At 44.0% G+C, this 12,913-nt stretch overlaps 1 protein-coding gene across 3 annotated transcripts in view; it reads right to left on the bottom strand.

The window, feature by feature from the left end:
* SLC24A4 (solute carrier family 24 member 4) overlaps positions 1–12,913 on the bottom strand; it is a 182,743-nt gene that overhangs the window by 46,192 nt on the left and 123,638 nt on the right. For all 3 annotated transcript variants that reach the window (XM_061611986.1, XM_061611987.1, XM_061611988.1), the window contains 4 exons: positions 6,354–6,430; positions 4,588–4,662; positions 4,197–4,281; positions 1,603–1,706 (listed from right to left, as the gene is read on the bottom strand). In XM_061611986.1, the coding sequence (XP_061467970.1) occupies positions 1,603–1,706; positions 4,197–4,281; positions 4,588–4,662; positions 6,354–6,430 (341 nt within the window). The remainder of the gene's footprint in view (positions 1–1,602; positions 1,707–4,196; positions 4,282–4,587; positions 4,663–6,353; positions 6,431–12,913) is intronic.

Raw genomic sequence — 12,913 nt, 5'->3', positions numbered from 1 at the left:
CCTGTAATTTCCGGGATCCCCTCTGGATCCCTTTTTGAAGATTGGCGTTACAATTGCCACTTTCCAGTCCTCAGGCACGGAGGAGGACCCGAGGGACAAGTTACATATTTTAGTTAGCAGATCAGCAATTTCACATCTGAGTTCTTTGAGAACTCTCGGGTGGATGCCATCCGGGCCCGGTGATTTGTCAGTTTTTATATTGTCCATTAAGCTTCGAACTTCCTCTCTCGTTACCACTATTTGTCTCAGTTCCTCAGAATCCCTTCCTGCAAATGTTAGTTCAGGTTCAGGGATCTGCCCTATATCTTCCACTGTGAAGACAGATGCAAAGAATTCATTTAGATTCTCTGCAATCTCCTTATCGTTCTTTAGTACACCTTTGACTCCCTTATCATCCAAGGGTCCAATTGCCTCCCTAGATGGTCTCCTGCTTTGAATGTATTTATAGAATTTTTTGTTGTTGGTTTTTATGTTCTTAGCAATGTGCTCCTCAAATTCTTTTTTAGCATCCCTTATTGTCTTCTTGCATTTCTTTTGCCAGAGTTTGTGTTCCTTTTTATTTTCTTCATTCGGACAAGACTTCCATTTTCTGAAGGAAGACTTTTTGCCTCTAAGAGCTTTATGTCACAATCCCAACCCTGAAACCACCAACACTCCACTGCCCTTGCTATGTAACATTTTTAAAAGACTCACACAACTACAAGTGACACATTCAGTATCACATGTGCTCTGGCCAATCAAAGCTAAAATAAACCAAGAACTTAGAGCATTTTATTTAAGCTGGTGTATTGTTCCTGTGAACAAGGCCAAAAAATTTGCTCCCCTTAATGAATTTTATTCTTGCGGTCAGAGACCGGTACAAAACATCAAACATCATATAAAACTAATTAAAAGATCATACATTTGCTAACTAGGATGAAGACTATGTAGGCGATTGAGCTAACAATGTTCTATGGAGGGTAATTGCCATGCTCCCCTTAATAGACAGGACATGAATTCCAACCGTGAGCTATGGCTCAGCACCACAATACCTGAGGGTATGTCTTCCTCAGGTCATGGTTTGTTTTAATTATGGTTTGTTCAACAAACTACGAGTCGTCTCACAGAGGAGCAAACAAGCTATGATTTGTTTCTCCAAAGTTTGTTTTGTTTTCTAGCTGCTGTTGCTCTGTAGCTTGGTGAGTGTCAGAGGTGGGATGTCCAAACAAACCATAGTTAAGCAAGACTGTTGAGCCTGGACATAACACCAAACCATAGTTAAATAAGCTATGATTCATAAGCCAACAACAAACCATGGCTTCACATCATGGTGTGTTACAATCAATTAGTCTGGCGGGCTGGGTTCAGACAGTCAAACAAAGCACACTCTGTTGAAACAAACCATGGCCTAGTGTTAAGCATAAACCAGATCACTGTGAAACTATAGATATTTCAAGCTGATTCATTTATGTATCAGTAAGAACTGCCCCTAAATTGAGCATATTATGTGCACAATTAAATGATGCTCTTGATATTTCAGTAGGTTTACTCTGTGTTATATTATCTTACTAATCCTGCTATGCAGATGTAGTGGTAAAGCAGAGAATGAAACAACCTACTAACCTGTCCAGCAAAAAGTCCACAGACCCCAATAATGCAGAGGATATTGAAAACAGCTGAACCGACAATGGTTCCAACTCCTACATCCCCATGAGTGATAAACACACCTTGAGAGAGAGAGTAATGGAGGAGGGGGTGAGTAATAGCTGTACTTAAAAAAAGTAATAACTGGAAAACATGCTCCTTGTGAAGGGCCATAGCTCAGTGGTAGACTATTTGCTTTGCATGCAGAAAGTCCCAGGTTTGATCTCCATGTAAGGATGTCAGAGAATTGTGTCTGTACCCCAGAAAATTCACTGCCAGACAGTGTAGACAACACTGAGCTTGATGGACCAATGGTCTGACTCAGCATAAGGCAGCTTCTTATGTTCCTATTTTCCTAGAGGTTTTGCCAAAGGAGGACCAGTGTGATGAAGCATCAACATGAACAGCTACTTAAAGAGAGGATGGTCCCTAAGAGAATATTACACACTATTACTTGGAGTAGGAAAAGGCTGCTGGGGATGCTGGGGCACAATAAAACAAAGATGGGGAGCCAGATTTTGTTTGGCTACAGCTCCCATCATCCCTGACCATTGGCCATGTTGGGTAGGGGGAGACGGAAAGGGCTAGAGCAGAGGCAGGGAAAGCTATAGGAAGGGGGCACACAGATTGGCATGTGGAACTAATGAGGAATGCAGAAAGGCAAGGAAGGATGGAGAAGAGCTGAGAGAAGTTGGTATTTAATGATCCTGGTCATTCCAGGGTGCCAAGAGATATTAACCTCCTAAGATGTTAACTTCCTTACTTTTTTCAAATACAAAGGTTTCCTCTCCTATCTTCCCTTCTTCAGCCACCTGCACACTCCTCCCAAACCTCCCGAAAGGGTCAAGGGCCCTCCTGAACAATGTAGGATAGAGTACAGGGGCCTGCTGGGATGAGGAAGAATCACCCCAAATTTGGCAGCGCTACATCCAATTTGGGGTGATTCCCCTCTCTCCCAACAGTGTCATGTGCCCCCTCTCTCGGTGTTCAGGAGGGCTTTCTGCAGGTGGCTTTAAATGAATTTTGTTAAATTAACTTATCTTAGGATCCAAACCTATGTCCTTTTGCAACCAGAGTGGTTTTGAAAGGAGTCTGCCTACATGTTTTCCCCATTAGCACTGGAACCTTGGAGCACTTGGCGTTTGTTACCACAATAAAGCCCAAAATAGTTGTCCTACAGCTAGCAGCCATCCCATGTGCTAGAAAAAGAGTCCATTAATAGACTATTAATGGACCCCATACCCCATACTCATTCACTAACAGCCTACTGAAGACCTTCCTCTTTCAACAAGCCTTTTATGCAGAGACCTTATCCCAGTCTGCATCTGTGTTGGAACTGCTTTCTAAGATGGTTTTAAGGCATTTTTTAAGAAGATGTTTTGTTTTAATGTGTTTTAAAGATGTTTTGTTTTAATATATTTTAAAGTCTGTTTTTAAGATGTTTTAGAGTGTTTTTAGTGTTTTATTTGCTGCCCTGGGCTCCTTCTGGGAGGAAGGGTGGGATATTGAATGAATGCATGCATGTATAAATGAATAAGTAAATAAGCCAGAATTGCAGATGTCATGGCCTTTGCTGGTAATACAGTCACTCTCATTACCCATAAGCGTGGGAAGGAGTCAAAACAGGCTGAAGTTGCTAGCACATATGGACTGTGGGGACTGGATTGGTTGCATCCGATCTCCACAGTAAACATCTTGGAGATGTACCCTTAGTGTAGACATTTGAACCTCAGGCCTGTGGACCAAACACAGAACTCCAGGCCTCTCCATATGGCCTTTGGGACTCTCCCCAGGCCATGCCCCCTCTCCAGGCCACATCCTTTCCTGACCTTCCTCTGCAATCTCTGTGAATGCTTTTGTCTGGCTAGAATGAAGGGTAATAATGGCTCTTGTTTGCCCAGATGGAGGGTAGAGGGATGTGTGGGTGGGTTCAGTAGCGGCTGGCAGGGCAGAGTGGGGTGGTGTTGCTTACTTGGTTTCCCAACATGCAAGTTACTACTAGGAAAGAAGAGGGAGAGGGGAAAGCCAGCAGGAAGTTCAGTGTGGTGCAGGCACAGAGGCGGAGCCAATCTGATGCTCCAGCCACTATGCCTGCACTATGCTGACCGCCCCGTCATCTCGCCCCTTCCTCTCTCAGTTACCAGCAGTGACTTCCATGTTGGGAAGCCAGGTAAGCAATGCCACCTCACCCTGTTCCATACTGCCAGCTGCTACTGGGTGAGTGGGTGCAGAAACATGTGACTTGTCAGTGGCTGAAAGGTAGCTGACTGTACAAAGATAAGTCACAGCAGTTGTTCTGCCCACTTTTGCCTCTGGCTCCACCCACCACTGGTATATGCCCTCCCAGGTTGTCCATGAGCAAATGCAACCCGCAGGCTGAAGAAGGTTCTCCGCTCCTGCCACTGTGGATGATTGCCGATGCCCAACAGACTCTAAAGTAGACTGTCTACTGGAATAGTTACTTTGAAAATCAGTGGCACATGAAGACACATCTGTGTAGCAGCCACCCTAGTGCTCTTGCCTCTGGAAAATAGATGCCTACATTGTGCCCATTATTAGGTAGATTCCCTTACCTATGACAGATGCAAATAACTCTGGGGTTGAGCTTCCTGCGGCCATAAATGTGGCTCCTGCAACATCTTCACTCAGATGTAGTTTCTGAAAGAAAAATTTGGGACCCATCATTCCAGCACTATATGCCTATATGCTGAAGGAACAGAATTCCTGCACCAGATGCAAGTGAGGCAGCAAGGCCAAGTCTTAAAATGCCATCCTAAGCTGACATGGCCTTCAGACGTTGGGTTGAGGCAGACCACGAGCAGTTAGAAAAAATGGCCATAAGATTGTTGTGAAAGATGTGAAATAATATAGGTCCCATTTTGTCAGGCAAGACTGAAGGTTTTCTCCTTAACATCTTCCAAGTGTTTGAATAGATTTATAGAGCAAAAACTCTCTTTCACGTACCTGACAAATTTTGTCTAAAGATGGAACAAAGAAATCATCACATACGATGGCCAAGGCATAAAACATATACAGAGCCTGCAGGGTAGACAAAAACAAGAATGGGTTACAAAACTTGGTCACAAGTGAAACATAAGCAGTTAGTATTGAGTCTAATCAAACATTCTACAAAAAACATAACTAAGGGATAACTGAACCACAGAGAATTCATTCCTATTATATGTACCAAGTCCTCATGGGAGGGAAAATTCATGAACATTGACAGTTTGGACATGGAGTTGAGCACCTTAAGCAGCCACTTCAGGTCCCACCAGTTTCTTCTATGAATGTTGCCTCAGCTGCTAGTCCTGTGGTCTACCCAGAACTTTTCTGTCTCCCCATCTTGCTGGTCAAGGAGATGCAATTCCCATGGACAACAGCAACTCCCTCACTTATCCTCCAATCTGAGTTGGTGTTGCACCATGTAACCAAGTGAGCAAGACCTCCTCCAGGTCGCTCCTCTTGATCTTAGTAAGACACACCAGATCAGACCCATTATCCACTATCAAATTGTAGATAAGGGATGTCTTAAGGGCTGATCTGGCATTCAACAACTACATAATCAGGTGGCTGATAAAGGTAACCCAAGGCTGTTGTATGGGAGATGGCCCAGATGGGGCAATAGCCTTCAACTGTATAATGACCCTTCTTACCTGGGTTGATCAACCTCCACTACCATACCTCCCTCTGCTAGTCACAGTACCAAAATGGGTGCCCAAGCACCCTCCCTGCTTCTCCTCACCAAGGCACATCTCTGGTTTCCCTTATTGATAAAATAGCAATTTAGTCAGAGGCTATTTACATTATCCAGTTTCTCAAAATGCAAACATGAGATTCAGATTTATTCTTTAAAACACAGTTTGAAAAGTATGATTTGCATTTAATATGTGAAACAATTCAAGAGGTGAATTTCAAGCAGAAATGTAAATAGATCTGAGCCTGATTATGGCAAAGTTGGATATTGAATTATTTCAGAAATCTGTAGCACTGCTAAAGAGATAGGAGGTGTTATTGTATGCAAGTCATTAACACTTCCTGAAATCTGAAATAGACCAGTGCTTTAATCTGCTACCATTTTACAGACTATGGCTGGATCCTAAGTATCCTTTCTGTGAACAAAAGGGCTCCTTCATTTTGCAGAATGGCTTTTGATCAAGTGGAGGCCGGTGGAATAAGCAAGAAAGGGAGGTGATTTTTGCCAGTTCCCCTTCACCCCTTGCAGCTCCCACACCCTCCATATACACTGTTTCAGCAGGTCATGCACCCCATATTTTGTCAAGCCACAAGCAGCTGCAGAGGGTGGGCAAATCAGCAACAATTGCACCCTTCTGCTGTCCCAGAAGGAGCCCAGGGTGGCAAACAAAAACACTAAAGGCACTCTAAAACATCTTATAAACAAGACTTTAAAACATAGCCCTTCCATGAGCAAATCTGTCAGCTCCAAACAAAGCTCCATTAAGAAACTGTCACTCTCTCCAACTCTTCAGGATGAAGTGAGCCAAAAAGGTAAAATATCTGGATTAAGATACAAGGGGGAGCCAGTGGCCCCCCAGATATCTTTGGACACCAACTCCCATCGGCCCAGCTAGCACAGCTAATGGCTATGGATGGTCAGAGTTGTAGTCCAACAACATCTGCACCCCTGAGTTAAGGAATAAATCTGGGCCAGACTTAAACTAACGATCTGCACAATAGCAGCAACATATGCGAGAAAAGCTGGGAATACTTACACCAGTAATATGAAGCAATATTGCTCCTTTCTGCCTTTCCTTATTTGTGAATAAATCTTTAGGAAATTCTTTAATTGCTGGAAAGAAAAGGTGAAGAGCAAAGGTTGAATTAGGGAGACAAAAACAAACAAACAAACAAACAAAAACCCAACACCCCCCTCCCCACAACACTGACATTGTAGAGACAGTTTAACAGTTAGAAAAGGCTAGGATTAGCTGAGCACACTGCAGATAGCAGCACTTCCCATGCCTCTGTAGAGCAAATATTAAACCTCAAATAAATAAATCTCAATCCAATTAATTTTCCTGAAGTGAGAATTGCACCATGGAACAATCTGCATGCAGAGACCTCTTTCTGAAAGCATATCTAAGCCAATGTACACAAGAAAGATTACTGGGTTGGGGGAAAATCCCTTACATCATGCAGATTTAGGTGCCTGAACAGCATTTGATCTTCAGCACTGGATCAGACAAAACCCAGCAGCAAATTTGTGGCCTAGTAGGCTGATTTGCAAGGTTATATTAAAAGCTTATTTTGTGATTCTTGTAATCACATACAGAGGCAGTTCCCTGTAGCCTCTCACTAAGGGCGCATCCCAACTTGCCAGAGGCTGGCGGAAGCAGAGGCGGCAGAAGGAGCTACTACATCCAACCTCCTGGGAGAGGAGGACGCTGGCTACACTGGCTTCCTTCTGTCCCCCTTTTTCTGGAGTACCAGCTGCTGGGATGGAGTGCCACAGGGCTGAGATGAATGGGCTCAGGATGCAGTGTAAGTCCACCTCCCTCTTGGTTTTGCGTCAACACACGCTGGAACATCCCCTTTTCAGGCCTTCTGCTGGCTCCACTTGTGCAGTCTTGGCTGAGCCAGCTGGGTCCCGGCTGTGTCTGGGTGGTAGCAGAGTTTCCCAACTGTGCCCGGAGGAGGACTTTTGCTGGTGGAACCCAGTGGAACAGACACCTTCCTTCTCCTCCACAGTTATGCTGCATCCTGGACTCGCACTCAGCCTGGTGAAACTACCAGGAGGATTGCACCCTAAACCACTTAAGCCCATCGTTTGGCTCTCCTGGATTTCTGGGATGCTACAAAGGAGTGATTCAGAAGTGCTCTGAAAAATGCTTGTATTTGTCTGATTCAACTGAGCTGAATCAGAACCATTAGTAGCCTAAAGATGTAAAATTTCCAGAAATTTTGAAGCCGTGGGGGAAAAAACACTTTCCCCCCTCTCTTCCTCCCCCCCAAAAAACCCCCAGGGAGAAACTGAAAAATATGAAAGACTTTTTTTCGTGCCCTTTACAGATTAAAATTCACTCCGCTACTTTAGAAACATACAATGTATTATGTATAACTTGCTTTGCCATAAAATTATAATGTTTGGTTTATTAAAAGTATAGTTATTTAGAGAATAATTACAAACTGAATTTATTCTTTTTGTTTATTTTTTTTTACAAAAATTGAGCTACAAACTGCTGAACTGTAAGGGACATCATATCTCTCGGATTTTTCCAGTTTATGAGGAGCAGGCAAAAAACAAGAGAAACAAAAGAAACCAGAAACATTATAGTAAAACAAATAAAATTATTATGTATACTGAAAATTATTACGTCTCCTCCAGTCCTCCACAGCATCAAGCAAACAGAAAGCATTTGTTTCCATAAAAGCAGCTGAGAAAAAAGAGGGGTGGAGGTCAGACTCAAGATGACAGAAACAGGTTCATCAACTACGTCAACAAGCCCACCAGCAAAGAAGTCACTGAATCCTTCCTTCTCTTGTGACAATGTGCCCCCTAGACGCACAAATACATCTAGTTCTTGCATTTGAAAGTTATAAACTCACTGCACAAGTCAGGACTTGCTTGTCCTCAGTGTACAGAAATTGTAATGATCTAATTATACAGCCACGAGAGTGGCTGTATACTATAGTCAGCATGGATTTTTCGCATTCCGCAGTGTTACATTGAAAATAACCCCCATGCCATTCTGATGCTTTCCATAAGCTCATTTCAAAACAAAGCCTTACAAATCTTATAGACCTGAACTCAGAAACGCTTGCTTAACAACCCTCTCAATTTTCATGGCGATACACAAAACAGCCAGAGAGAATCAAGAGTTCAAAGTGTAAAAAGAGAAAGAAATCAGACCCCTTTTGGACTTTTTTTCTGTCAGAGTTCTCATAATTTGTTGAAATTAATTAAAACTCAGCCATGTTCACACAGTAACTGTAATCCTATTACTGGCCTTGCCCCATATTCTGATCTTCATCTTCTGCAGTTTAAAAGTTTAAAAAATGCCTGGCTGATTTTTAATTATTTTAAAAAATTTAGCATTGAACTCAAATTATAAGGCTGGGCATGCTCAGTAAGAACCAACTGTCAGTGTTCTAAAAGCCAGACTCACAGCTGCTGGGTTTGGCTAATCAGGCAGCCACACCCACACCAGACCTTTATTTCACATTAGACAGTCATGGCTTCCCCCAAAGAATCCTGAGAAGTGTAGTTTGTGAAGGGTGCTGAGAGGAGACTCCTATTCCCGTGACAGAGCTCCTGAGTGGTTTAATAGTCAGCTACTCTGATTGAAGCTCTGGGAGAGGAACAGGGCATCTCCATCTCAGCAACCTTCACTAACTACACTTCCCAGGATTCTTTGAGGGAAGCCATGACTGTCTAAAGTGAAATAAAGATCTGGTGTGGATGTGGCCAGGAACAGCTTTGGTTTAAATTTGGATGGGAGGCTACGTGTGCCTGCTGTAAAATAAAAAGGTGGGGAAAACCCTAAAAAAGAACGATCCTGTATGGCGAGTGGTGGCAACACCTGCCATCTTCAAAGATGGAGAATTACATTTTTGTATGTTTGTTGGTGTTGTTCTTACTTTGCTTTTTTCTGTGTTACTACTGTTTCTACAGAGAATCTAACCTACAAAATTATAATTCTCCCATTATTCATCCTAGAAACCTGTGTCAAATTTATTTTTATTAATTTCAAAGCCTTTTTATTGGTCAATGTCATATGATGGTGAAGACAGCCTTTTGTGTTTCAAACTGGAGGTTATGCTCTTATTTCTCTTTTGGACACATTAACAGTTGAATCTGAAACTGCAGTGTAATGTAAAATTAGACTGATTATAATATGTTGCTACTTAAGCAATGACTCTAGCTGTTGGAAGAAACAAACTTGGCCTGCCCACGATGCATGTTTTCAACCTGCTATGCTTAAACTACTCCACTTAAGGAAAGGTGGGCATGGTCAATGAAAAACATAGAGCATACCTAGAATTTTCCTAGACTATATTTCACCTCCCACTGTGTGCAAACTGAGACACTCCTCATGTCCATTGGAGACTATTCTGCAGAATAGTCACCACCATTATTCCACAATTGTTTTGGGAGCTTTTTTAGTGTTGCAAAGTGTTGCTGTACTTCACATATTCACAGAAATAGAAGCAAAAGAAAACGATTTATTATAGGAAACTATATATAGCACAGCTAGAGGCAAAACTTAATGGAGCAAAAGGACATGACTCTCCTCTTTGTACAGCAGGCCACACTCCATCAACACACAAAATGTAGGTGTTTCTACACCCACAGCCATACACACACCTCTTGATCCTCCATCCAGGAAAGCAAGAGGCATTAACACAATTCAAGGACACATTCCAGCTAAGCAAAAGCTCTTGAGGAGGGCTGGTGAGGGTGTGTCCTGAGGAGAAGAAGGAGGCATGGACTGAGGAGAGTCCTGAGAGTCAGATAAGGAGGCCTGGGGGGCCACATTTGAGCCCCAGGCCCAAGGCTTGCCACCCCTACTCTACAGGATAGCAACTACCACCACGAACCATCCAAACAACATGGATTTCCCACCATCCTCCATCTCTTAAGATGCCTTCTGTTTCCCTTATCCCATCATGTTCCTCTCAGTCTATTTATTTATTATTTTATTTATATCCTGCCCTTCCTCCCAGCAGGAGCCCAGGGTGGCACTGTCCCTGCAGCCAAAATCATGTGGTCACTTCCCCAGGATTTGTGTGTGTGTGTGTGTGTGTGTGTGTGTGTGTGTGTGCCATCTTGAACTTTATGCCCCTACATGGACGTGCAGGGATGTAGAATATGGGGCACATTTCTTTCCCTCAGAGGCTAAAGGTAAAGGCTATGAAGGATGAAGCCCCCATGCAAATATAATATGGACTCCCTGTAAATCAGAGTTTGCATACCTTAGGATGCACATTCCCTCTCCATCCCCTCCTCTCTAGAGCAACGTTTCCCCTCCCCTCTCTTCCCAGTATTAACTAGAGTTTGTGCTGGTGCATTTACTGGGTTACCATGTGTTGGTTTTTACAGCCCTCTGTTTGAAGTGCTATGTGAGGAAACCTCTATTTGAAGGTTGCTATTATTATTAGTTTTTATTATTAATTAAATTTCTATCCCACCCTTCCTCCCAATAGGGATGTGAAGATCTGTCTGTTTCACTTCTCTCCATTTCTCATTTTTCCAATGTTACATTCAGTTCTCTTCATTTCTAGGATATAAGTTTAAAAAAAAAATTCCTCATGGAAATTCTCCACCATTTTAGTGCAAATTTCTCCAAATAACCGCATTTTTGTAGGCAGTTTTGACAAAGGTACCCATTTTTGCAAGCCATTTCTCATCATTTCATGCCTTTTTGCATGTTATTTTGCGAATTTTGGCTGGGTTTCACTTCTCATATTGTTTTGGAAATAGTGAATTTGATAAACTCTGCTTGAAATGCGAACTGAATAAAAATTTCACCCATCCCTACCTCCCAAAGGACCCCAGGGTGGTTTCTTAGTCTAAGTCTGATTAAAGGTAAAGAACTGTAAGAATGGCCTTGAAGAATGGCTTTGAAGAATGCCTCCATCACGTCCTCAAGTATTTTTCACACGGTTGCCCCCGAGCGCCCTCTCTGGCACTGTGGAGCCCGGTTTGCACCTTGGTACACCAGTGAGCTAAGGGCAATGAAACAGGCTGGATGACGGCTAGAGCGCAAGTGGCGAAAGACATGGTGTGAATCTGATCGGGCATGAGTAAAACATTATAACCATGTCTACTGTGTGGTGGTGAGGGTGGCGAAGAAGGCCCACTTCTCTGTCTCCATCGCATCGTCAAGTAACCGTCCAGTGGAGCTTTCCATACTGTCAGGGGTCTGTTGACATCAACTCCAGGAAATGGAGTTTTAGACCCTTTGGAGGCCCACTGTGAATTGTTTGCAAGGCACTTTGAGGGTAAAGTTGCTCACCTCCATAGCAATCTTGATGCCCCATCCACATCTACTGTAGTCCTCGAGGTGTCCCATGCAACGTCTGCTGCAACTACTTGGGAGTGGTTTCAGTTGATGAGGCCTGATGACATGGACAAGGTGCTTGCAATGATGCGGCTGTCAGCTCTAAACTGCATCAGCAGTGCCAGGGGGGGCTGGAAATTCCTGGGTCTTTGGCAGGGAAGGAAAGTCCTTAGCCAGCAGTCGGGTTGTAAATCTGCCAGGCCTATCCGAAGCGTACTTGCCGAGTCAGAAGTCCAGAAGCGAGGTCAGTGGAGGTCCGGGATCAATTGCCAAGGAGGTCAGTCAAAGAGATGCTGCAGGGAAACTAGGTCTACACAAAGCCACGCCTGACGTTGCAATCAGCAACAAGCTGCAGCCAAGGTGTGCCTTATAAAGAGCAGGATGGACAGCAGGTGTGAGCCCTCAGCGTTTGGGCCTTAAGGAGACAGGCCTGCCTCTCTTCTGCCTGACCTTCTGCTGTCTACGTTCTGCAGGTGAGGGGGGAGTATCCTGTTCACTGTCTGTGTCTGGCTGCAGGGCCTCTGCTGTCCCTGGGGTGCTCTGCAGCTGAGGGGCAGAAGGAGCTGGATTCTCAGGAGGCTCCTCCGTGTCTCCTGCTGCTCCTGGGTCTGCTGCTGTTACTCCCGAGTCGTCCTCATCTGAGGAGTCCTCTGACGGGGCCATGACAGCGGCTAGCAATGTGTCCTCTTGACCCTTGCCCTTCTTGGCTTATTAAAGCTTGCTGAGGGGGTTTGACTAAGTGGATCCAGGGTGTGGTCAAAGCATCATTGAGGGAGGGAGTGGTTCCAGCCACCCTGAAAAAGGCAGTGATCTGACCGCTCCTGAAAAAGCCCACCCTGGACCCACTGGTCTGTGACAATTACCGACTGGTTGCAAATACCCCCTTCTGAGGGAAGGTGATTGAGAGGGTTGTGGCGCAGCAATTGCAAGTATTGTTGGATGAAACAGATTATCTTGACCCATTCGAGTCTGGGTTCAGCCCTGGTTATGGAACTGAATCAGCCTTGGTTGCCCTGATGGATAACATTTATCAGGAGAAGGACAGGGAGTGCAACCCTTTTACTCTTACTTGATCTCCCAGCGGCTTTTGATACCATTGACCATGGTATCCTTCTGAGCCAACTTGGTGAGATGGGTATTGCAGGCACTGTTTTACAGTGTTTCTGATCCTATCTCCAAGGTTGTTTTCAAAGAATAGCATTGGGTGATTGTCTTTTGGCCCCCTGGCAGTTGCGCTGTGGGGTCTTGCAGAGTACCATCTTGTCCCACAT

This window comes from Rhineura floridana, chromosome 2 (genome assembly GCF_030035675.1).
Source record: "Rhineura floridana isolate rRhiFlo1 chromosome 2, rRhiFlo1.hap2, whole genome shotgun sequence".
Classification (NCBI taxonomy): domain Eukaryota; kingdom Metazoa; phylum Chordata; class Lepidosauria; order Squamata; family Rhineuridae; genus Rhineura; species Rhineura floridana.
Note: the sequence above shows the minus strand (reverse complement) of the source record. Positions and strands in the feature narration are given on the sequence as shown.